This window comes from Fukomys damarensis, unplaced genomic scaffold, assembly GCF_012274545.1.
Source record: "Fukomys damarensis isolate Sample0158 unplaced genomic scaffold, DMR_v1.0_HiC HiC_scaffold_23, whole genome shotgun sequence".
Lineage (NCBI taxonomy): Eukaryota > Metazoa > Chordata > Mammalia > Rodentia > Bathyergidae > Fukomys > Fukomys damarensis.
Genome location: NW_022900935.1, coordinates 39,931,411 through 39,953,381, shown reverse-complemented (window position 1 = coordinate 39,953,381; position 21,971 = coordinate 39,931,411). Strand labels below are relative to the sequence as shown.

The following is a 21,971-nucleotide window of genomic DNA, read 5'->3' as shown; positions in this document are numbered from 1 at the left end:
CATACTGATCAGTGAAATAAGACACAAAAGCACAAATATCACCTGGTTTCTCTTGTGTGAGAGAACCCCAAAGAATAAATAAAAGAAAGAGCAAAATGAAAGGTAGATAATAGGAAACTGGGAAACAGATCTTTTGCAAAAGAAAAGAACCAAGCGGTGAAGGGAAGAAGGGAGACAGGAAGGGATAAAATGATCTGCGCTGTTCAGGGCCGGGGATTTAGCTCAGTGGCGCCTCACCTCCCTCATGAGCACAAGAACTTGAGTTCGATCCTCAGTGCCAAAAAAGAACAGAACCCATGAGGTGTGTGCTGTCCAAGCACTGACTCTCCACAAGGAGTGCGGACATTGTGTGCTGTAAATATGTGCTAACAAAAATAAAATGAAAACAAAAAGTATTTTAAAAAGAAACCCACTTAGAATTATGCAAGCTGGAACTGCATCGTGGAGTCCACAGTGATACAATGGAGCAGTTCCTATAGATACCAGAGGAAGCAAAGGCTCAAGCAAAGTAGGCTTATTTCTAAGTATTTTTATGTCTCTTGATGCATGGGTACAACATTGAGAAAAACTTCTGGGTTCTATGTGACATGAAAATAGGAGTGCACCTTCTGTTCTGCGAGTTGCATAGCTGATTTACCTTGTTTTTCACAGTTCTGTTCCAGCTTCAGCTATTCTTACACACGTGCATGCTGCTGGACATGGGGGCAGGGACACGCCCTTTCCCCTCACAGCAAATTTATAACTTCACACGACAGAATAAGCAGGCGCGGTGATGTGCACTTGTACTCCCAGCACTCAGGAGGCTGAGGCAGGAAGATTGCCTTGAGTTGGAGGTGAGCTGGGGCTACATAGTGTATTTTCTCCAAAATAAGACCCACCCAGAAAATAAGCCCTAGTTAAGACCATCAGCCAGACTGATGTGCTCACACACATTAGGCACAGCTGAGGCAGGAGGATTGTAAGTTTGAACCCAGCTTGTGCAATTTAGCAAGACCCTGTCTCAAAATGAAAAATAGAGTTAAGGATGTAACTCAGTGTGAAGGTCCTCAGCTCAATCCCCAGAACACTAAAAAAGAAAAAAAAAAAGTGAAGGGTTACTGTGTAAGTGGAACAGATCCTTTTGCCATAGATGCAGTGGGAAGCAGGGGCCAAGGGCTGGGCAAGGGTGGAGGGTGCAGTGACTTTTGCCCTTGCGGGGGGTGGTGCAGGTGGCAGCGCAGGTCTCACAGCACAACACAGGGGCAGCGAGCTCAGTCTGAGCTCAGGGTAGAGGTCTTAATCATAGAAACACCTGGTAGTCCGCATGTAGATTACTTTCTTGTTGTTTTCAGACAGGCCCTCACTACATAGTCCATGCTGGTCTCGAACTCATAGTGATCCTCCTGCCTCAGCCTCCTGAGTGCTGGGATGACAGGTGTGTCCCACTATGCCTGGCTAGAATACTTTTCATGTATTCATTTTTTCTTTTTGTGAGACCAGGGTTTTGCTATGTAACCCAGGCTGGGTTTGAACTTGCAATCCTCCTGTCTCAGCATCCTGGATTCTGGGGTTATAGGCCTGTGCCACCAGGCCTGACTCCTTTTTATTTTTAAATATTTGTTTATTTTTCTAGCACTGAAGAATTGAAATCTAGGACTTTTGTGCTAAGCGATGCCCAGACTTTAAAACACATTCTCTTTCTTTCTTTTCTTTTTTTAAAATTTGAGACAAGGTGTCCTTAAGTCACTAAATTGCCCAGATTGGGCTGAGACTTGCGATCCTCCTGCCTCAGCCTCCCAATGTGCTGACATTATAGGGTCTGTGCCACCATGCTCTGCTGAGGAAAAGGAAAAACAGAAACATTTTTGAGAATGGACTATTTCCCATCACAGTGAGTTCCATTTTGAGAGCCGGTGGTGCCTTGATGGTCTGCTACTCCGATACCTTCTGCCTAACTGTCCAGCCTCTGGCGAGGAGCGCATGGCCCTGCATCTTCAGTCAGGCTGATCACGCAGTCTCGCTGGTCTTTGGCACAGCACCAGTCGCTGCACTCTGGAAGCGAGACTGGCTCTGAAGTCTTGAGGGATTCCTCCCAGCAGCCTCTGGAGGGGATCTGGGGAATCAGGAGTCTGCTAACGTCTAACTCCAGGGACCAGAGAGCGCACGGAACGGCATGTTTCTGTGCTGCCAGCAGAGGGCGCACTCCCGCAAACCGCTCCCTCAGCCAGCGGTTTTCTCGGTGTTTTCCAGCGGTGGCTTTCAGGGCAGGTGTACCAGGCCTGGCTCACAAAATGCCTCCTGGAATGCGGCCACCGGGAGGCAGCGCGGCCTACGCAAGCACCTCTTGAAAAGTTTTGGAACACCCGCTGTGCGCTCCATCCCATCGTTTATCTCTGTAACACACCGGTAGGGGCATTTCTTTGTTTGTTTTTTGGTTTTGGAGACAGGGTCTCACTCTATGTAGTTGAGACTGACCTGGAACTCACTGTGTAGCCCAGGCTGGTCTCGAACTCACAGCGATCCTCCTGCCTCAGCCTCCTTAGTGCTGCGGTTACAGGCGTGCGCCATCACGCCCGGCTTGGGGGCATTTTTACGGTAGGGAAACAATTCAGGGGAAGCAATTCCTAACAACTTCCTTTCTTGTGGCTGGCCAGGTGACTCTGATTTCACTTTCTCCAACCACAAAATGGGAAGGATACTTTCTTAGGATTTTTTTTTTTTTTTTTTGTATCGGGGATTGAATTCAGGACCTTGTGCTTGAGAGGCAGGCAGCGACACAACCAAATCCCCAGGCCTCTTAGGATATTTTAAAAGTGAATAATTACAGTTTGTATAAGTGGTTATATTCTACAGATAGCACTAATGATAGGAGAAAAAAACCAGAAAGATTTTGTGCTACAAATGATATTAAGAAACTGAAAAGACAGTGGGCATAGGTGTCGCACGCCTGTCATCCCAGCACTGAGGAGGCTGAGGCAGGAGGATCATTGTGACTTCAAGGCCAGCTGGGCTGCATAGCGAGGTTCCTGTCTCAAAAAACAAACAAAACAACCCCCCCCCAACCAAACAAGCAACCAACAAAAACCAACACCCCCCTCCCAAAGGTCGGAGGTGAGGGGATATGAGGGGCAACTGTTGATGGTTTCGTGGTGGTTTCTTTTGTGAAAATATCGCGAAATTAGGGAGCAGTGACGGTGGACCAAGTCTGTGCCCACCCCAACGTGCCTGTACATCTGAGGCGGGTGGACCATGTGGGGCGAGACTGCGTGGCAGTGAGGAAGGACCGAGTCACGCAGGAGGAGCTGGAGGCGGGGCCTGCGCATGCCCAGCGGGTGACCGGAGAGGCTGAAAGCTTGGCGGTTCCGCTCTCACTGCGGTGTCTTATTTTGCTTTATTTTTTTTTCTTTTCAGTACAGGGGATTGCACTCACGTCCTTGGGCTGGCAAGGAAGGCCACTGAACCGCTGAGCTAAATTCCTGGCCCTTGTTTTGGTTTTTTTGTTTTGTTTTGTTTTTTGAGACAGGGTCTCACTTTGTAATTGAGACTGATCTGTAAATCACTATGTAGCCCAGGCTGGTCTCAAACTCACAGCGATCCTCCTGCCTCAGCCTCACCAGTGCTGGGATCACAGGCATGCGCCACCACGCCCAACTGTGGTGTCTGATTTATTACTTCGAGGCTTCCGGTCAGATCTTTAGTAAATCACTGTAGCCCAGGCTGGTCTCAAACTCACAGCGATCCTCCTGCCTCAGCCTCACCAGTGCTGGGATCACAGGCATGCGCCACCACGCCCAACTGTGGTGTCTGATTTATTACTTCGAGGCTTCCGGTCAGATCTTTACCAGCCCTGCTCTGTGCATGGGCGTGGTTGCCTCTTAGGAGCATCTGCTGTTCAAGGCTCATCGGCCCTGAATTTACAGAGGCTTTTGTCCCCCTGAAGGCTGACAACACAAAGAAAAGAGTAACTAAAGCATCGATTGCCAGCTTCTACCAAGTCCCGCTCCAGACCCTTGGGAGTACTTCTATTGATTGATTGATTGGTTGAGTCAGGCTGAGGCTACATAATTCAGGCTGGCCTTGAATTTACATCAATCCTCCTGCCTCAGCCTCCTGAGTACTGAGATTACAAGATGTAGGCCACCATGCCCAGCTGCAATCATTGTCCCAATCCTGCAGTCACCTTGGGAATAGCAGAGCCTCAAAGACCACACCATACGGAGATGATCCCCTCCCCAAGCTGGAGCCCTCATGAGGGATGAGAAGGGGAGCCACCCCCCTGAGCAGGCACCCCCATCTCATTCCAGGGACCTCACTGCCGCTAAGGGAGAGTGGCTCTTCCCAAACCAGTCCTGAGATGGCCTCAACACAGAGCCGGAAGAAATGGCCATTAGCAAGAAATCAAGTAATAATCAATGCTGGCCAGGATGCAGGGAAGAAAGGAGACTTCTTCATTGCTGGCAGGCGTGTAAACTACTATAGCCACTGTGGAGAGCTCATGGAAATTCCTCCAAAAACTAAAAGTAGAAATTCCTCCTGACCCAGCTAGTGCCCTGCTGGGTATCTTCCCAAGACAGTTAAAGACATCATATTTCAGGTCCGGGGATGTAGCTCAGCAGCAGCATGACTGCCTGACAAGTGCAAAGGTCCTGAGTTTGACCCCTAGTACTGGGAAAAAAACCCCAAACACATCATATTTCAGTGATTCCTACACACTTAGTCTTACAGCAGCCCAACTCAACAGCTATATCTTGGAAGCCACCTGTATATCCATCAACAGATAAATGGGTAAAGAGAATGTGATAGTTACACACAATGGAGTACTACTCTGCCATTAAAAGGATAAACGAGGCATTTATAGGTAAGTGGATGCACATCCTCACCATAATGTGATAAATCAGACACATCAGCCTAGATATTGCATGGGTTCTCTTATATGAGAAAGCCAAAATGTAAATATAGAGCAAAATAAAAGATTATAGCAAGTAGGGAGATCTTTTAGAAATGGGAAGGGAAAGGAGATGGAAGGTGGGGAGGAGAATGGAAGAAAAAGAATTAAGAAGAGAAAAGAATCAAGATGCGTCCTGTAGGCCCCAGGATTTAGCTCAGTCTCAGTGGTTCCACTGCCAGCCTTGCAAGCACAAGTTCCTGAGTTTGATCCCTGGTACCAAAAACAAAAACAATAACAACAACAATGAAAAACACACAAAAAAACGATGTGTTCTGTACATGCACACCTCCCCATGATAAATGTAATCATTATGCAAATGTGAATTCATTATGTTCTTTCTTTTTTTTTTGGTATCAGGGATGGAACTTGGAACCTTGCGCTCAGGAGGCAGGCGGCAGAAGCACTGAGCTAAATTCCCTGCCTTGTACTTATTTTGAGACAAGGTCTTGCTATGTAGTCCAGGCTGAGCTCAAACTTGCAGGGATCCTCCTGCCTCAGCCTCCCCAGTGCTGGGATCACAGGTGTGTACCACCACACCCGGCCAGGTATAAAAGTATAAAAATATCGAGTGTTGAGTGAGTAGATGTGAAGTAAGAAGATAAAATGAACAGCAAAATCAAACAAAAGCCCTCCATCTTTGTTCAACACCTGCCTATCCCAAACTGAGAGGGATGGCAGTAGAGCTACAGTGACCTGATGAAAATGCTTTGGGACAAGGTATCTGGAGCCTTTCTCATGTTAAAATCTGACATAATAATTTCAGCCTGTCACCTTGGGCACTGTTGTCCTCACTAGGCTTCATCCACTGTTCCCTTGCAGTCTAGCAATAAACCTCCCTTCTCTGTATTCCTTGACTATTCATGTTTGTGTTGTTGTTTTTTGGTGACAGGTTCTTTCTCACCTTGTAGATCATGTTAGCCTCAAACTCAAGGCAATCCTGCCTCAGCCTCCTGATTGCTGAGATTTCAAGCCTGTATCCTTGGATAATTTTTTTCTTTGGTATCGGGAATTGAACTCAGGACCTTGCACATGCAAGGCAGATGCTGTGCCACTGAGATAAATCCCTGGCCCTGGATAATGCCTTTTTTTGTTTGGGTTTTTGTTTGTTTGTTTGTTTTGGTTTTTTGAGACAGGGTCTCACTATATAGTTGAGACTGACCTGGAACTCACTATGTAGCCCAGGCTGGTCTCAAACTCACAGAGATCCTACTGCCTCAGCCTCCTGAGTGCTGGGATTATAGGCGTGTGCCACCACGCCCGGCTTGTTCGGGTTTTTGTTTTGTTTTGTTTTGTGGGGGGGGGGTTGAGACAGGGTCTCACTATGTAGTTGAGACTGACCTGGAACTATGTAGTCCAGACTGGTCTCTAACTCACAGTGATCCTTCTGCCTCAGCCTCCCGAGTGCTGGGATGACAGGTGTGCACCACCACACCCGGCTGCCTTTTAACAGTGACAGTACCAGCAAACCCCCTCATCCTTCACCTTTGTTCCCCCTTCCTCTAACCCCCCCAGGCCTCTGTCTCCCCAGGAAGATTTTGAGCCTCTCTCTTGGTGGCTGCCAGTCTTGCCCTTGAACACCTTTCCCGTTGGGCACCTTTCTGGGAACCAGTTTCCCTGCTTTGGGTCTCCAGCTGGGCAGGATCTGTCCAGATTCACAGAATTCCTTTCCTGGAAAGCAGATAAGGCCTCAACAGCAGCGGTCTAATTTTACTCACAAATTCCTTACATATCTAGTAGCTAAGTACTTATCTAGCATGTAGCAAATAAACTGTAACTTTTAATTCTGGAATGGAACCTTTAAGATTATGGTTTAGGGGCGAGGGATGTAGCGCAGTGCTTCCACCGCCTGCCTGGCAAGCTCAAGGTCCTGAGTTTAATCCCCCGTACACACACACACGAGATTATGTTTTAGGTTGGGCATCGTGGAGTTGCTCTTTTCTAACTCTAGCACCGGGGAGGCTGAGGTAGGAGGATCAAGATCAAGGCCAGCATGCACGATTTAGTGCAACTGTTTCCAAAAAAAAAGGTTATGGTTTAGCAAACCGCCCGATACAATATATTCTCCACCTGCGGCAACACAGTATCTGAAACTTCATGTTACTATTACTCTGACCAACCACTCAATTCAGTTTTGTATACATTCTGTTTTTTTTTTTTATTTGAGATAGGGTCTTGCTCGGCTGGCCTTCAATTTACTATTATTTAGCTCAAGGAGGCTTTGAACTCATAGCTATCCGGCTGCTTCAGCCTCCCCGGTACTGGGATTATAGGTGTGCCAGGGCCTTCGAAAGCATCTCTTTAAAAAAAGGGCCAAAGTAAGATAAAATTGAATGGCAGTCCTCGAGCTACTCTCCTTGAATCGGTCCCCGGGGGCGGGGCGGGAACGAAAGCTGACGCTCCTTGCGGAAAGGACACGTCCTCCCTTGGCTCTTCCCAGGTGGCAGCGTCCAGGCAGCAGTGGGTGACGGAGGCTCACGTTACTACACAGCAGGCGCCCGCCAATAGCGGAGGCGCCGAGCACGCCCCCTTCAGGCCACTCAGCCACCCTGAGGCCGCCGCCTTGGCTTCCCAGCTAGCCTACCTGGGTCGGCACCCCGCCCCCGCCCCCAGCACGGTCGCCACGGCAACGCCCCGCCCCGCCCGCAGCCCTTCTCACCCCTCCCCCGCCAAGTACGGCCGCGTTGCGAAGGGATGGGGAGAGGGCGGGGAGACTACGCAGGCGAGAGGAAATCGGAGGTGCGACGCCCTCCGCCTATTGGCTGCTGCGTCCTGGAGCCCGAAGCCCCGCCCCCCGACTGGGTCACGTGATTCCCTTCAAAGATGGCCGCCCTGTTGTTTTGATGAATAATACTTGGTGAGAGGGGTAAGAGTAGGGGTGGAGGGGTAGGAGGATTTACGCTTCCAACGAGAGCATCGCGAGTCCATCCTCCCCCTCCCCCCGGCCCGGGTTCCAGCGTGGAGGAGGGGCGTGTCCGGCCTGCTTTTAGAAGGGAGGGACTTCTGTACAGCGCAGGGCTCCGCCAGGGCGGCTGTGGGGTCTCTTTGCTTCGGGGCATCCACTGTGCGGTGGAGTCGTTCCCGCCAGAGGCCGAGGGTCGGAAGGAGAGAGCAGGATTCGCTGAAGAAGACGCAGCTGCAGCGCCGCCACACGCAGGCTGTGGGCGCGAGAGGAGCTGGAGACCGCGCCGTCCCTCAGGGTAACCTGGGCGGTGAGGACAGCGAGTGGCGCCTTCTGCTCACCCTGTCGCAGCGGCGGCCAGAGGCGGCTGCTGGGGGCGCGAGCAGCTGAGGGAGTCTCAGAGGCGACGGGAGCGACCCAGTCAAGGCAATTCAGTGCCTCGTGTTCTTATTTTTTAACCTCTGACTATGCAATTCTGAAACCTCCCCCATACGGGGGACCAGACAGCCTGCTAGACACCTTCCCCTCGCTTTGCTCCCGCCCTGGTCTCGAGAACAGAAGGACCTCTCCTAACGCCTGTCACCATTAAGAGGAAAGCGATGGAGGAGCTGAGCGCTGATGAGGTGAGCTGGCTGGGGGACGCCTCGAGGGAATTAGTTGGCAACTCTTTGGCGCTTTGGATGGGGATGATATTGCGCCAGAGGTGCCGGGCTTTGGGGCTTGGAGAAGGAATGGAGATGACATTTTTCAAGAATAAAATGAATCTGGGAGGTTTCTGGTTTTATTCTCCTTTATTCTGTTGCCTTCTTTTTTCATTGGGAGCTCTGTTTGCTTTTTGTCGTCCTAGGGTCTGAAGAAGAGAACATCTTGAGTTGTGCCTTTTTAAAAAAAGGGTATTTTGGAAAGAAAGGCTAGGTTCAAATCATGGAAAATTGTGTGTGTGTGTGTTTAGGAATTTAAAGAATAATTTGGATGGATTCAGAATGTTTGGATGTATGTTTTTAAAGAAAGTGTTTGACACCGCAAATATGTGTGGATATTTCATTGTATAAGTTGCTTATACATGCCTTTGTGTTTAAGAGGTGGCTTACAGACACATGCCTTGATATTTAACAAAATATATATTTTTTCATATGTTTAGCAGATTCCAGTTAAAATTCTAGTAATTTAACAGATCACTGATGACTTCTGGTGTGCTTTTCTTTCACTATACCTTTTCCTACTTCTTTTCCCTTTCCAACGTGTTTTGCTTGAGCAGAGACCGAAATGGGTGAGCAAATGGAAGCAAATGACTTTGTAAACTCTGCCATTATCTTGTCTGAGGGGGGCCATACAGACCCCTCCTTGATGTGGTGGGGATTGCTTAATAAATAAGATTGTTGTAAAACAGTAGTAATTAGGATCCAAGGAATTTCCTGTGATCCTATAGACTTTCCCCAGCCTTTTTACAAATAAGGAGATTCCTTTTCACGATCCCAGCTGGCTGAGCCCTCTTGGGCTACCTCCTCATTTCTTCCTCTGGTTCGCATAAACTTCCTTGCAATGTTATAAAAATAGTCATCCATCAGATTGGTTGGACTCTGAAGTCTCTCGCATACTCTGCTTTTTAGCTACATTGTAGTCAGTGTGTTTACTTAGTCATTAGAATTCTCTAGGGATAGAGCATGCGTCCTGGGTTAAGGGTCAGGTAGGACAGGAGGCAAATTTTATTGATTGTGATGCTTGGTTGTTTAGAAAGTCACAATTGCTCATTCTGTGTTACTGCTTTTTTTCCTCAAGTACATCAGGAATGGAACCTTAAAAAACAAAAATATCCGGCCGTGGATTTAGCTCATTGGTTAGCTCAGTGGTTCGTTTTGTGGCCTGCCTTGAAAGTGCAAGGTATCAAATTCAATCCCCGGTACCAAAGAAAAGAAAAGAAAATTATCGAGCAATTTTTTTCACTCAGGAAATACCAAAAGAACTCTCTAGACACCCTTTAGTAGTTCTTAAAAGTACTCTCCCTTTTTCTTTAATATTATTATTATTTTTTGGTACTGGGAATCGAACTCAGGACCTTGTGCTTGTGAAGCAGGCAGCGGAACCACTGCGCTAAATCTCCTACCCTATTCTTTAATATTAATTAAATTTTTTAAAAATACTAATTTTAATGAGTAATTTCTCTTAACGTAGAGTCTTATGTTTTTCAGTACTCTCTTACACCCAGAAATTACTTCTTTCTCCTTATGATCTCTAAGTAGCCTCTGTGTTAGAGACTTTTACTGTATATATTTAAAATTTCACCAAGAAATTTATTTTCAAGTCAACAGAGCATACAATACAGACCATGTTAAGATCTCATCTAATCTCAAACATGCCTCTTCCCAGTTCTGGAAGAAGTTATACGTTCTTTGGTGACCATATAAGGAAAACATGTAATCTTTGTGGAAGAAATGGAAGAAACTTTTCAAGGTCAACAGAATCTTAAAATGAATGTGAAAAATTAAATTCACCAATGTAAGATGAAGATACAGTTAACTTTAACAAATCGGTTGGCTTGAAATAAAAGGACAGTTCAATAACTGGCCTTTTTTTTTTTTTTTTTTGGTACTGGGGATCGAACTCAGGACCATGCTCTTAAGAGGTAGACATGGTGCCACTGAGCTAAATCCCTGGCCCCATTATAACTGGCCATTTTATTCTTAGCAGAACCTAGAACAAAAAGTTTTTTGGAAAATTTTCTTTAAAGTTTAAAAAAAAATGTTTTGATCTGATTTTTAAAATTCTGGGATTAAGTGAGCAGGTTTTACCAGAGACACTTGTAACGCTTTTGCCTTTGTGTTACTTTGTTGGTGGACACTTGTATCACTGATATGGTAGGTGACATTGATTTTTTTTTTTTTTTTTTTTTTTTTTTTGAGACAGGGTCTCACTATGTAGTTGAGACTGACCTGGAACTCACTATGTAACCCAGTCTGGTCTCAAACTCACAGTGATCCTCCTGCCTCAGCCTCCCAAGTGCTGGGATTACAGGTGTGCCCCACCACACCTGGCGATTTTTTTTTTTTAGATGGGGCCTCTCTCTGTAGTTCAGGTTGCTCTTGAATTCACTGTGTAGCCCAGGCTGGCCTTGGACTCATGGGAATCCTCCTGCCTCAGCCTCCCAAGTGCTGGGATCATAGGTGTGCGCCACTGCTCTGCAAGAAGATTTTACATGTGGGGATTTTTGGTCCCACTCATTGATCACCTTGGATTCTTGTGCTTCTCTCTTGTGCTTTGCAGCCAACTTCTTTAACCTCCTTGCTCTTTGTTATTTACATAGTGCATCATGGTGTGCTCCTTGCACCCAGCAGCAGCCCCATGACTAAGTTCATTCTCTACAGGCACCTGCATTCCAGGCCTCCTTGTTTACACTGTGTTCATGCCATAGCCTACGTGCGCAGTTTTCATGTCCCAGGATGATGCTGTGTGTAGGACAGGTGTGCGAACTGTTTCTTAACAGTGGTAATGCCCTGGGTGTGGTGGTGCCACCTGTCATCCCACTCAGGAGGCTGAGGCAGGAGGAGGACAGCAAGCTCAGGCCAGCCTGATCTGCACAGTGAGTTCCAGGCCAGGCTGCACTACATAGGGAGACCTTGGCTCAAAAAGCTAAACCCAAACAACATCAACACTGGTGACCACATTGGGACATCGGATTGAATGCTTGTCTTTTTCTAGGTCTTCTTCCTGACCTTCTGCAAGCTGGCTGGCTAGGCTTCAGGGTGTGGTCAAGGTGTTAGAAGACTGGAAAGTGTTCCTTCCCCAAGCCAGAACGTGTGACCTTGGGCTTTTTACCAGTGTTTTGCACTTAGGAAAGGATTAGCCTTTGTTAACAGCTCAAGAATCCTGCTCTAGGGTTGGGGATTTAGCTCAGTGGTTCTGCTGCCTGCCTTGCAAGCACAGTGGTCCCAAGTTAGATCCCCAGTACCAAAAACAAAGAATTCTGCTGTGTAGGGCCTGGTGCCACCATTGTCCTGTTGGCTAAACTAGTGCAGTCAAGCAAGGGCTTTTTTTTGTGGTACCAGGGATTGAACCTAGGGCCTTTTCAGTGAGCAGCATCTCTGACCCCTTTTTTGTTTTTCATTTTTTAAATTTTGGGGCAGTGTCTTGCTAAGTTGCTAAATTACCAAGGCTGGGTTAGAACTTGTGATCCTCCTCCTGCCTCAGCTTCCTAGAGTGTTGGGTTTGTTTGTTTGTTTATTTTTGTGGTACCGGGGCAGAGTGCTGGGTTTAGAGGTGAGCGTGGGCCACTACTTCCAGTTTAGCAGGTACTATTTAGCCTATTCTTTTAGGCAAGGAAATTGATATGTAGGTTAAGTAACTTAGAGTAACCTGGCTCACAAGTGACAGGATTGGAATTCATGCCCAAGGCTTCTGATTTTTTTTTTTTCTTTTTTGTACCAAGGATTGAATTTGGGACCTTGCACTTCTGGAGCAGGTGGAAGAACCACTGAACTGAATCCCTGGCCCCCTTTACTACATTTTACTGCTTAAGAGCTGGCCCTAAATTCTCCACAGTGTTTATGCTAATATTCTGCAAACTTTGAGCCAATCTTCTCCATACAGTTTTTCTGTAAAATGTTGTTCTACTTTAATGCGTTGGTGGTGTCATCATTTTTTCTTTTTTTCGATACTGGATATCGAACTTGGATTATTGTGCTTGTGAGGCAGGTGGCGGAACCACTGAGCTAAATCCCCGGCCCCTTCCTCAGGTATTTTTGAAACTGCCCCTGTCACTCTACAGACATTTAAGGGAATTATTTCATTGTAGATGGGGAGATAGATAGGAATATAAAAATTAGGACTTTTTTTTTTGTACTGGGAATCAAACTTGGGTCCTTGCACTTGTGAGGTAGGCGGCACCACCACTGAGCTAAATCCTGGCCCCTGTATCTTTTTCTTTTTTCTGTTTTATTTTTTCTTTGAGATAGGGCCTCAGTGTGTAGTTCAGGCTGGCCTTGAACTCACTTGTATAGCCCAGGCTGGGTTTGAATTGTAATCCTCCTGCCTCAACCTCCGAGTGCCGAGATTACAAGTGTGGACACCACACCCCTAAAACTGACAATATAGTGCCATGTGCTATCGTGGAGGGGTGTGCAAAATCCAAGAAAAATAAGAAGGGACTCTGGAGTAGCATTGTCTGAGCAGACTCTGGAGCGGAAGCGGACCTCGAGCTGAGTAGTTGTTGCCTAGAAAGGGCCCGGGGAACTGGCTGCAAAGCTGATGTTCAGAGCGCCAAGGAGTGGTGCAGGCATTTTCGAAGGGGAAGGGGCAGGTCCCAGATCTGCAGGACATGAGAGGGTCAGAGTCAGCTTTCTCTGTGCTGCAAACAGCCTCTCAGGGAGTGTGAAGGCCCCGGAAGTTGCCCCAGGAGCCCAGGCAGAGGTGAGTAGACAGACACCAGCCGCACAGCCCAGCCCAGCCCAATTAATCCAGTTCCGATGCTCAGAGCGTAAAGGTGGGGAGATGGTGTTTCCTGGGTTTCCAGCTGGGGAGCGGGTGGATTGGGATTGGATAAGGATTTCTGGACAAGGAACAGGTCCTGGAGAAAGCAGGTAACTTGTTTTAGAATATTGAAAAGGGCCAGCTTGGAGAGACTCCCACCCAGCCTTTCGACCCTTAAGGTTCCTACTTGTTTTGTTTTGTTTTGGGTTTCTGAGACAAGGTCTCACTAGAGCAGGACCCTGTCTCAAAAAACAGCAAAGAGGTTCCTGACTTCTCCTGTGTCTTTCAATCCTGAGACACCTGCCCGCCCAGTCCCCATTCCATACTTCACAAGGCAGGGTGCCTAGATCTTGTCCTGGACGCTGCGCTCTTACTGTTGACCAGGTAGGGGGGTGACATAGTTGTGATTTCCTTTGTTCACATAAACCTGGTTGTACCTGTTCGTATTGTCACCTCTTCAGTGAGTGTTCTCTCTGTTGAATTTAATTGCCATTTTAAGCACTTTGATATAGCATTGAAAGCAAATGTTATTTTTTATGCAGAGAGGGATGGAAATAGTGAAGTTTTATCAGTTTGCTATTCACAGAGAAAATGTTGGAGTGTCCACACTGCGGTGTTTTATTGCAAGGCAGTAAACAAGTGTATCTGGGAATTTTATCTTATTTGTTTTTGAGGCAATGTCTTGCTGTGTCGTCCAGGCTGGGCTTGAACATGCAGCGATCCTCCTGCCTCAGCTTCCTGAGTGCTGGGATTATGAACCTTTGCCATCACACCTGGCTGAAGGGAGATTTAGCAAGGTCAAGATCTACAGTTCCCTGAAGAGGTGTCTATGCTGCAGCTGAGTATAGGGTTAACAGAACCAGCGGTCACAGGCGTTGCTGAAGATCTGAGGTTTCACATTGCTCAGAAACAAACGTCAGGGCAGGAGTGCTGTTTGCAAATAGTGGCTGGTGTGCCCTGGCTTCTTCTTATGGCATTTTGTTTTGGCTTAATGGACAGCATTTATTTATTTTTTTTCTCAGTGGTGCAAAAATATCAGTGCAGCTAATAATCTGTGGCCTCTTATAATTGGCAAACTTCATTGTTCTAGACCCCAAGAATACCCTAGTGACCAAATCAGACCGAACTCTCTGTCTTTGTCAAGTTTCCACTCTGCTTCTTTTTTTCAAGGATTCCTGGATGCCATGAAGAGACTACATGAGGGGGAAAAGCGGGAAGAGAGCAGAGTTACAAGGCTGTTGCAGGAGTGTCCTTAAGATCATAGGGAGGCCACCCACCAGGGTGCGAGGTAGAGAAGCTGATGGAGTCTGGCATGGGGTGGTCAGCCGGTTGCGCACACCTGTCTCCCCAGCACTCTTTAGTGAGACCTTGTCGCAAAGTAAAAAATAAAAATCTGGGGGTCCAGGGATTTAGCTCGGTGGTGCTGCCACCTGCCTTGCAAGTGCAAGGTCCCCAGTTTGATCCCTGGTACCAAAAAAAAGAAAGAAAAAAGACTGGGTGAGACATTGGCCAAGAGTGTGCGAGGCCAGGGAGGGCAGCTTCAGAGTTGGGTTATTATCGGGTTACTCACCGTCAGAGACAGGAGTTGCTGCACAAGCCAGAGAGACACTTATTTGTCTCTGAAGAGGCTGGGGGTGACTGGGACCCAGGACTGCCTGCTGTGCACTGCTGCCCCTGGCTGTGGCACTTGGGGGGGCCTGTGCATGCTCAGATCCCTCTGGCTGGAACCGGGGCCCCTGTGCAGCCACGTGGTGCAGCTGGAAGGGACAGCTGTGAGCCTTTCTCTTGCTTTTCCTTTTCGAACTCCTGGGGATGGAACCCAGGGCCTCCTGTATCCTGGACAGGTTGCTCAGCCCTGAACCGCACCCCAGGCCAGATCTAAAACTGCACCTTCTACCTGGAGTAATGGGGAATGAGCATTCATGCCAGCTTCTTACTCTTTTTTTTTTTTTTTCGTACGGGGATTGAACTCGGGACCTTGTGCCTAGCGAGGCAGTTGGTGGAACCACTAAGCTAAGTCCTGGCCTCCCAGCTTCTTACTCATTTTTTTTTCTGAGACAAGATCTTGCTCTGTGGTTCAGGCTGACCTAGGACTCAGTATTTAGGTTGGCCTTGAACTCATGGCGACCCCCCTGCCTCAAGGTTCCAAGTGCTGGGATTATAGGCATGGGCCACCACACCCAGCTAGGGCTTCTCCTTCTGGTGGGCCACAACCCAACCCTCAAAGTTAAGGTTATCCTTTTAAAAAAAATTATTAGTACACATTTGCAGGGCATAATAATTACATTTATTTATACACCTTATTTGTCTCTGAAATAGAGAATTAATTCACACAGTTCAAAGATCAAGTTATGCATCGAGGTGAAAGAGGCCCAGCTGTATTTTGTCTCTGGCAGTTTCCTCAAAGAGAAATCAATGCTAGAAGTCTCCTAAATGGTCTTCTAAAGAAGCTTTCTGGATTTGTTGGCACATTTTTATATGGACATAATGATTACATTTATTGAAGGAAGTTGGTGCGTGTATGGAACACATCTGTTGGTTTTTGTTTTTTTTTTGTCCTCCTTCCCCGTCTCTTCTTACCTCTCCCTATTCCTCCAACTCTTTTTTTTTTTTTTTGGTTTTGGTTTTGTTTTTGGTTTTTGTTTTTGAGATAGGGTTTCACTATATATATAGTTGAGACTGACCTGGAACTCACTGTGTAGCCCAAGCTGGTCCCGAACTCACAGGATCCTCCTGCCTCAGCCTCCAGAGTGCTGGGATTATAGGCGTGCACCATCACACCTGGCTAATTTACATTTTTGTAATTTTCAGTGTTGTTGAACATTTTTTTCATGTAGCTATAGGCTGTCTGTACTCCTGAGACGCGTCTATTCATTTGGTGCTTGGTTTTTAATTGGATCCTTTACTTTGGTGGGTCTAATTTTTTAAATTTTATTTATTTTATTTTTTTGGTACTGGGGATTGAACTCAGGTCCTTGTACTTGATGAGGTAGGCGGCAGAACCACTGAGATGAATCCCTGGCCCTGTTTTAAGTCCATTTTGATTTTAGTTTACCACACAGTGAGAAATACATGTCTAGACTCAGTCTGCTACATGTGGATAGCAGTTTTCCCAGCGCCATTTACTTATTTATTTTGGTACCAGGGATCGAACTCAGGACCTTGTGCTTACAAGGCAGGTACGGTGCCACTAAGCTAAGTCCCTGGTCCCCCAGCACCATTTATTAATCTGATTCCGCAGGCTTGAACCACTGGCCACAAATGCACGCTTGTTCCATTGGGCAGCTGACAGCACCTGATGGCACAGTCATGCGTGTACCACTGGTGGCTTAGAGCTGCCACCAGTGAGACTTACAAATCAAGTCCCCTTCCTGGGTGTGTAAAGATGCTGTCTTTGCCCAGGTGTGGTGGCGCACACCTGTAATCCCAGCACTCTGGAGACTGAGGCAGGAGGATTGTTGTGAGTTTGAGGACAGCCTGGGTTACACTGAGACTAGGACTTCAAACCTCCCCACTCAAAAAAAAAAAAAAAAAAAAAAAAAAAAAAAACAAAACCAAAATGCTGTCTTTCCTTCAGTATGTGTTTTTGGCCCCTTTGGTGAAGATCAAATCCAGCAGTTAAAAATGTCTGGTGTTATTTCTGCTTCCTCTTATTATAGGAACCTTAATATTAAACGTAGCTGGGCATGGTAGTGCATGAGTATAATTCCAGTATTTAGGAGGCTGAGGCAGGAGGATTCCTACGAGTTGAAAAGTCAGTCTGAACTATACCAGACCCTGTCTCAAAAAAAACAAAACAAAAACAGGCCAGGCATGGTGGCACACACCTGTAATCCCAGCACTCAGGAGGCTGAGGCAGGAAGATGGCTGTGAGTTTGAGACCAGCCTAGCTACATGGTTTCAGGTCAGTCTCAACTGCATAGTGAGAACCTTTCTCAAGAAAACAATCAAAGGGGGCCTGGGATTTAGCTCAGTGGCACCGCTTCTGCCTTGCAAGTACAAACAAGGTCCTGAGTTTGATCCCCAGTACAAAAGAAAAAAAAAAAAGGCCCTACTCACTTCAAAAGCAAAAATAAAAACCAAAAAAAAAAACCCACCTGAAGTTAAAAGCATAAATTCTTCTGTCCCTCCCCCATCTGGTGCTGGGGAATAGGGTGAGGCAGGATAGGGCTGGGAGTGAAGGCCCCCATGCAGAGAGTGAAGGCTGGTCCATGCCACCTGCAGTTCCTGTTGGGCCGCTCTGTGGGCTTCTTGCCCTGTTCAGCCCACTGCAGTGGTTCTGGTCTCTTACCTGCTCCCTCACCCCTGCCCTCTGATAGCCTCTGCCTGGGCCTCGGGCCGGTTTTCCTGGGTCTGTTTCCCCTGGGGCTGGGTGTGACGGCACGAGAGCCTCTCCCATTCTGGAGGCTGCAGTTTCTCCAGCATGCTTCCTGCAGGACCCGGAAGGAAGTGGTGTTTGTGACTCCACACGGCCGTGCATTCCCAGACGCTGAGTGGACGCAAAGCCAGGAGTCCAGCTGCCCCAGGGGTGGTTATCGGCCCTGTCAGCTCTGCATGCGGGGCCAGGACTGGAGCTGAGGCCTGAATGGCACCTGCGGTGGGATGCCTTCCTCCCCGAGGCCCGAAGCCAGTGAGCACTGGTCTTGGTTGTTCAGCCAGTTCCCTGAGAGTTGCAGGCTGTGCCCTGCTGGGGGTCTCTAGCCTTCCATTCCGCAGCGTCTGGTCTGTGCCGTGGTGATCGCAGAGCTGGTGTCAGCTCTCTGTTTTGTTATAGTTGATGACTTCCGGGCTCTAGTATATTACCTGGAACCGTGATTCAGCTGCTCCCACACAGAGGTTCAAAATAACAATGGATTCAAGGAGATGGAAGCTTATTTTCCTGTTAAGTAAAAAATGAGGTAGACAGGCAAGAGCTGGAGCTGGTTTAGTGACTTCATGATTAATGTGCAGCCAGACTCATTTGTGGTTTTGACACTGGCATCCTTTGTATGAGGCATTGATTGATTGATTGAGACAGGGTCTCACTGTGTAGTCCGTCTCTGGAACTCGCAGCACTCCTGCCTCAGCTTCCCTGGTGCCGCCCTTCTGGCTTGTTCTGTTAAATTTCAGCACACACATATGTATATGTGTGCTGTTGGCTCTGCTCGGTATTGAGGGCCACACCTTGGTGATAGAGGCTCGTGTGTGAGCCCGTCCTGCTCGTTGCTTTCTTTGGGGGAGCCAGGAACACACGGCTCAGGTTCATGTACCACGGGGGAACCGCAGGGGAGCAGTTGTGTGATAGGGACTTTGTGGGAGAGATCGGAGTTAGTCCTTAGGGATGGGCAGGACTTTGGTGTACAAGGACCTTGATGAAGATAAATATTTCGTTTACCCTTTCCCCTGGACACACTGTGCCTTCCTTTGAGACTGATTACAGAAGCACAAGCATTATGGAAAAATGGCAGCTGGTGGCGAAGTGTGATTCTGCTGGGTGCTTGTTGGTCTGAAAGGTTTTGAGATGTGATTCTGAGGCACAGCTGGTGTGTAACCTCAGTCACCTACAACCTACGTCTGCAGCCACTTGAGGAGGAACAGTAAAGGTGTTTCATTAGAATTACTTTTCATAGCTGGGCGCAGTGGCCCTTGCCTGTAATTAATTCCAACGCTGAGGGAGGCTGAAGCAGGAGGATCGAAAGTTTGAGTCTTGCCTGGGAAATTTAGTAAGACCTTGTGTCAAAATAAAAAATAAAAATGGATGAGGATGCAGCTCGTGGTAATGGTTTCCCTGGGTACGATCCCCAGTACAGCCACAAAATGTACTTTTCCTGTCCTAACACTAACCACAGCTGCAGTGAACCGCCTAGCCACTTGGTGTCTCTCCTCCTGGGGCGTAGGCTCTGGGCTCCACTGCTTTGTACCCAGCTGTTGGCACAGGGCTTGGGACAGTGGCCCTGACAAATACACAGTGCAGGCCTGAGTAGAGAAGACAAAGTGTCTTTTTGTAGCTCCTAGTTCCTGTGTTACAGTAGCAGTATTGTTACTCTTATAGCTACATTGTTGCACTAGTTAAACCCCTGAAAGAAACATGCTGAGAAGTATAGTTGGCAGTTGGATCTCAGTGGGCTTTGTGATGGGACCAACCTCTTGGATGAGCCTGGGCAAAGCACTCAGCCTTCCCGAGCCCTGGAAAGGGGTGCGAACAAACTGACGAACGCTGTCCCCTGGCTTCATTCCTGGGTGAGTGGCAGTGTCCGGGGCGTGGTCTCCAGAGACAAGGCTCCCTCCCAGGGAGACGGAGCTGTGTGTCATGGACGCACAAGTAGGGCACACAACATGTAATGGCGTCAGCAGTGTATCGGCGGTGTCTTTCTGCTCAGCAGGCGACCCTGGTGTGTGTGGAAACACTGAGCCATTCTGCTTCGCAGATCTGCTCTCTTAGGAGCCTCAGTCCTTCCTTTCAGAAAGCCGGAGTGATGGTGGCCTGCGTGGAGCCCGGAAAGCAAGAGAGCTCAGCAGAGGAGCAGGGCACCCATCAGAACCAGAACATACCCGAGGTGTGTTTCATAACTCAGATGGCTTATTTTGTCTTCTGGAGGACTTGTCTGTCCCCTGGCATGGGCCACATCTCTGAGCGGGATGTCATCGTAAGAGGTGCTCTCTCAAGTGCTTGCCCTGTTTTAGCATCTTGTCCTGTTGTTCAAAGACAGTGCTGAGGGTGGGGACCGCTGGGTCTAGTTTGTACTGAGACCAGCCCTGCCCCTACCTTGACTCCATTAGTTTTTGTTTTTGAGACAGAATCTTGCTATGTAGCCCAGCCTGGCCTTGAACTCACAGTGATCCTCCTGCCTCAGCCTCCCAAGTGCTAGGATCACAGGTGTGTGCCACCACACCTGGGTTTCATTAGCTTTATTTATTTATTTATTTATTTATTTATTTTCATTAGCTCTTTTTTTTTTAGTTTTTTGGTACCTGAAGTGAACTCAGGCCCTTGTGCTTGCAAGGCAGGCAGTGGCACCACTGAGATAAATTCCCGGCCCTTCATTAGCTTTTTTTTTCCCCATTCAGTTTATTCTTCATTAGCTTTTTAAGTAAATAGTATGCAGTGTGCTCTCCCATCCAAGTACTAACCAGGCCTAGCTTCCCAGATCAGGCACGTTCAGGGTGGGGTGGCTGTAGACAGAATGCAGTGTGTTCCATGCTCCTTGTCTCTTTTTCCTGTCAGCGTTTGGCATAGATTGTAGGTGTCCGTAATAGTGTCTTGGTGATTTAGTTAGTAAGTTAGATTTTCTAAGTGAGGCAGCACTTTGCTTTTACGGACCTTTTTTGGAGTTCACTCCGAGCGTGACCATGCAGGTCATTTTGAGCTCCTGTCACGTCTCCAGCACCCTTAAAATCATCAGGATACCTAGTGTCCTTGGTCAGACTTGTGTCTGTGCTGCTCGCCGCGCCTGGCCTTGTGTCCTGCGACTGGATCCAGACGTGCTGCTTGCTTGGTGTGATGCTGCAGCCTACTGCCGTGGGACCAAGTCAGCTTCTCCAGCCAGTCCTCACGTCCTCATACCATTGGCCTGGGCAAGGATTTCAGCATGGACTTGGCAGGCACAGATTCACTTCCTAGCGCTAGAATTTGACTGGATCCTCCTGGGAGCTCACAGAAGGGAGATGTTTTTGTTTTATGGAAAAAATATTAGTATGGTCTGTTTTGCTGTGTGACTAATAGACTTTCTTGATTTTAACAACTTCTCACCATACTGAATCTTTGAATAACTCACTTTGTTCATCAGATCTCCTTTGGGAGTGTATCCGGCAGTTACCTCAACGTTATCTTTTTTCACATAGTACATCTTATTTCTTTAATCCCCCCCCCCCCCGCCAAAAGACAATGTCTCAGCTAGCCACGGTGGTGCTGCCTCTTAATTCTAGTTCCAGTTCTTTGGAGGCTGAAGCTGAGTTTGTGGCCAGCATGAACTACCTAGAGACTCTGTCTCAAAAAAAAGGAGATAATGGGCCAGGGATTTAGCTCAGTGGTTCTGCCGCCTGCCTTGCAAGCACAAGAACCTGAGTTCAATCCCCAGTACCAGAAAAAAAAAAAAAGTTGCTAAATTGACCAGGTTAGGCTCAAATTTGGAATCCTCCTGGCAGGGCGTGGTGATGCACGCCTGTAATCCCAGCACTTGGGAGGCTGAGGCAGGAGGATTGCTGTGAGTTGGAGACCAGCCTGGGCTACATAGTGAGTTCCAGGTCAGTCTCAATTATACAGTGAGACCCTGTCTCAAAAAACCAAAAAACAAACTTGGAATCCTCCTGCTTCAGCCTCCTAGAGTGCTGGGTGGGATTCCGGTCATGCACTACCACACTCTGATTCTCTCCAAACTTAATATAACTTCTTTTATATTTTATTATTCACAGTATATATTTTGGTCATGTTTCTACAATATAAAGTTTTGTTTTCATAAAAAATAAATTGTAGGGCCTGAGATTTAGCCTGCCTGGCAAGCACAAGGTCCTGAGTTTGATTTCCAGTACCAGGAAAAAAAAAAAAAATAGAAAAATTGTGTTGAAGACTGCAATATCATGATATATGTTGCTCGGAAATTTAAAAGTGTTATCCAGAGGGCTCAGGGATTTAGCTCAGTGGTTCTGTTGCCTGCCTTGCAAGTGCAAGGTCCCTTGTTCCATCCCTTGTACAAAAAAAAAAAA

The 21,971-nt window shown here is 47.4% G+C and overlaps 1 protein-coding gene across 1 annotated transcript in view; it reads left to right on the top strand.

Moving 5' to 3' along the window:
* The first annotated feature begins 7,720 nt into the window (after positions 1 to 7,720).
* The window catches only part of Ube4b (ubiquitination factor E4B), a 113,768-nt gene continuing 99,517 nt past the window's right edge, over positions 7,721 to 21,971 (top strand). Inside the window, exon 1 of the mRNA XM_010628085.3 lies at positions 7,721 to 8,449. Within this exon, the coding sequence (XP_010626387.1) occupies positions 8,426 to 8,449 (24 nt within the window). The 5' untranslated portion in view covers positions 7,721 to 8,425. The remainder of the gene's footprint in view (positions 8,450 to 21,971) is intronic.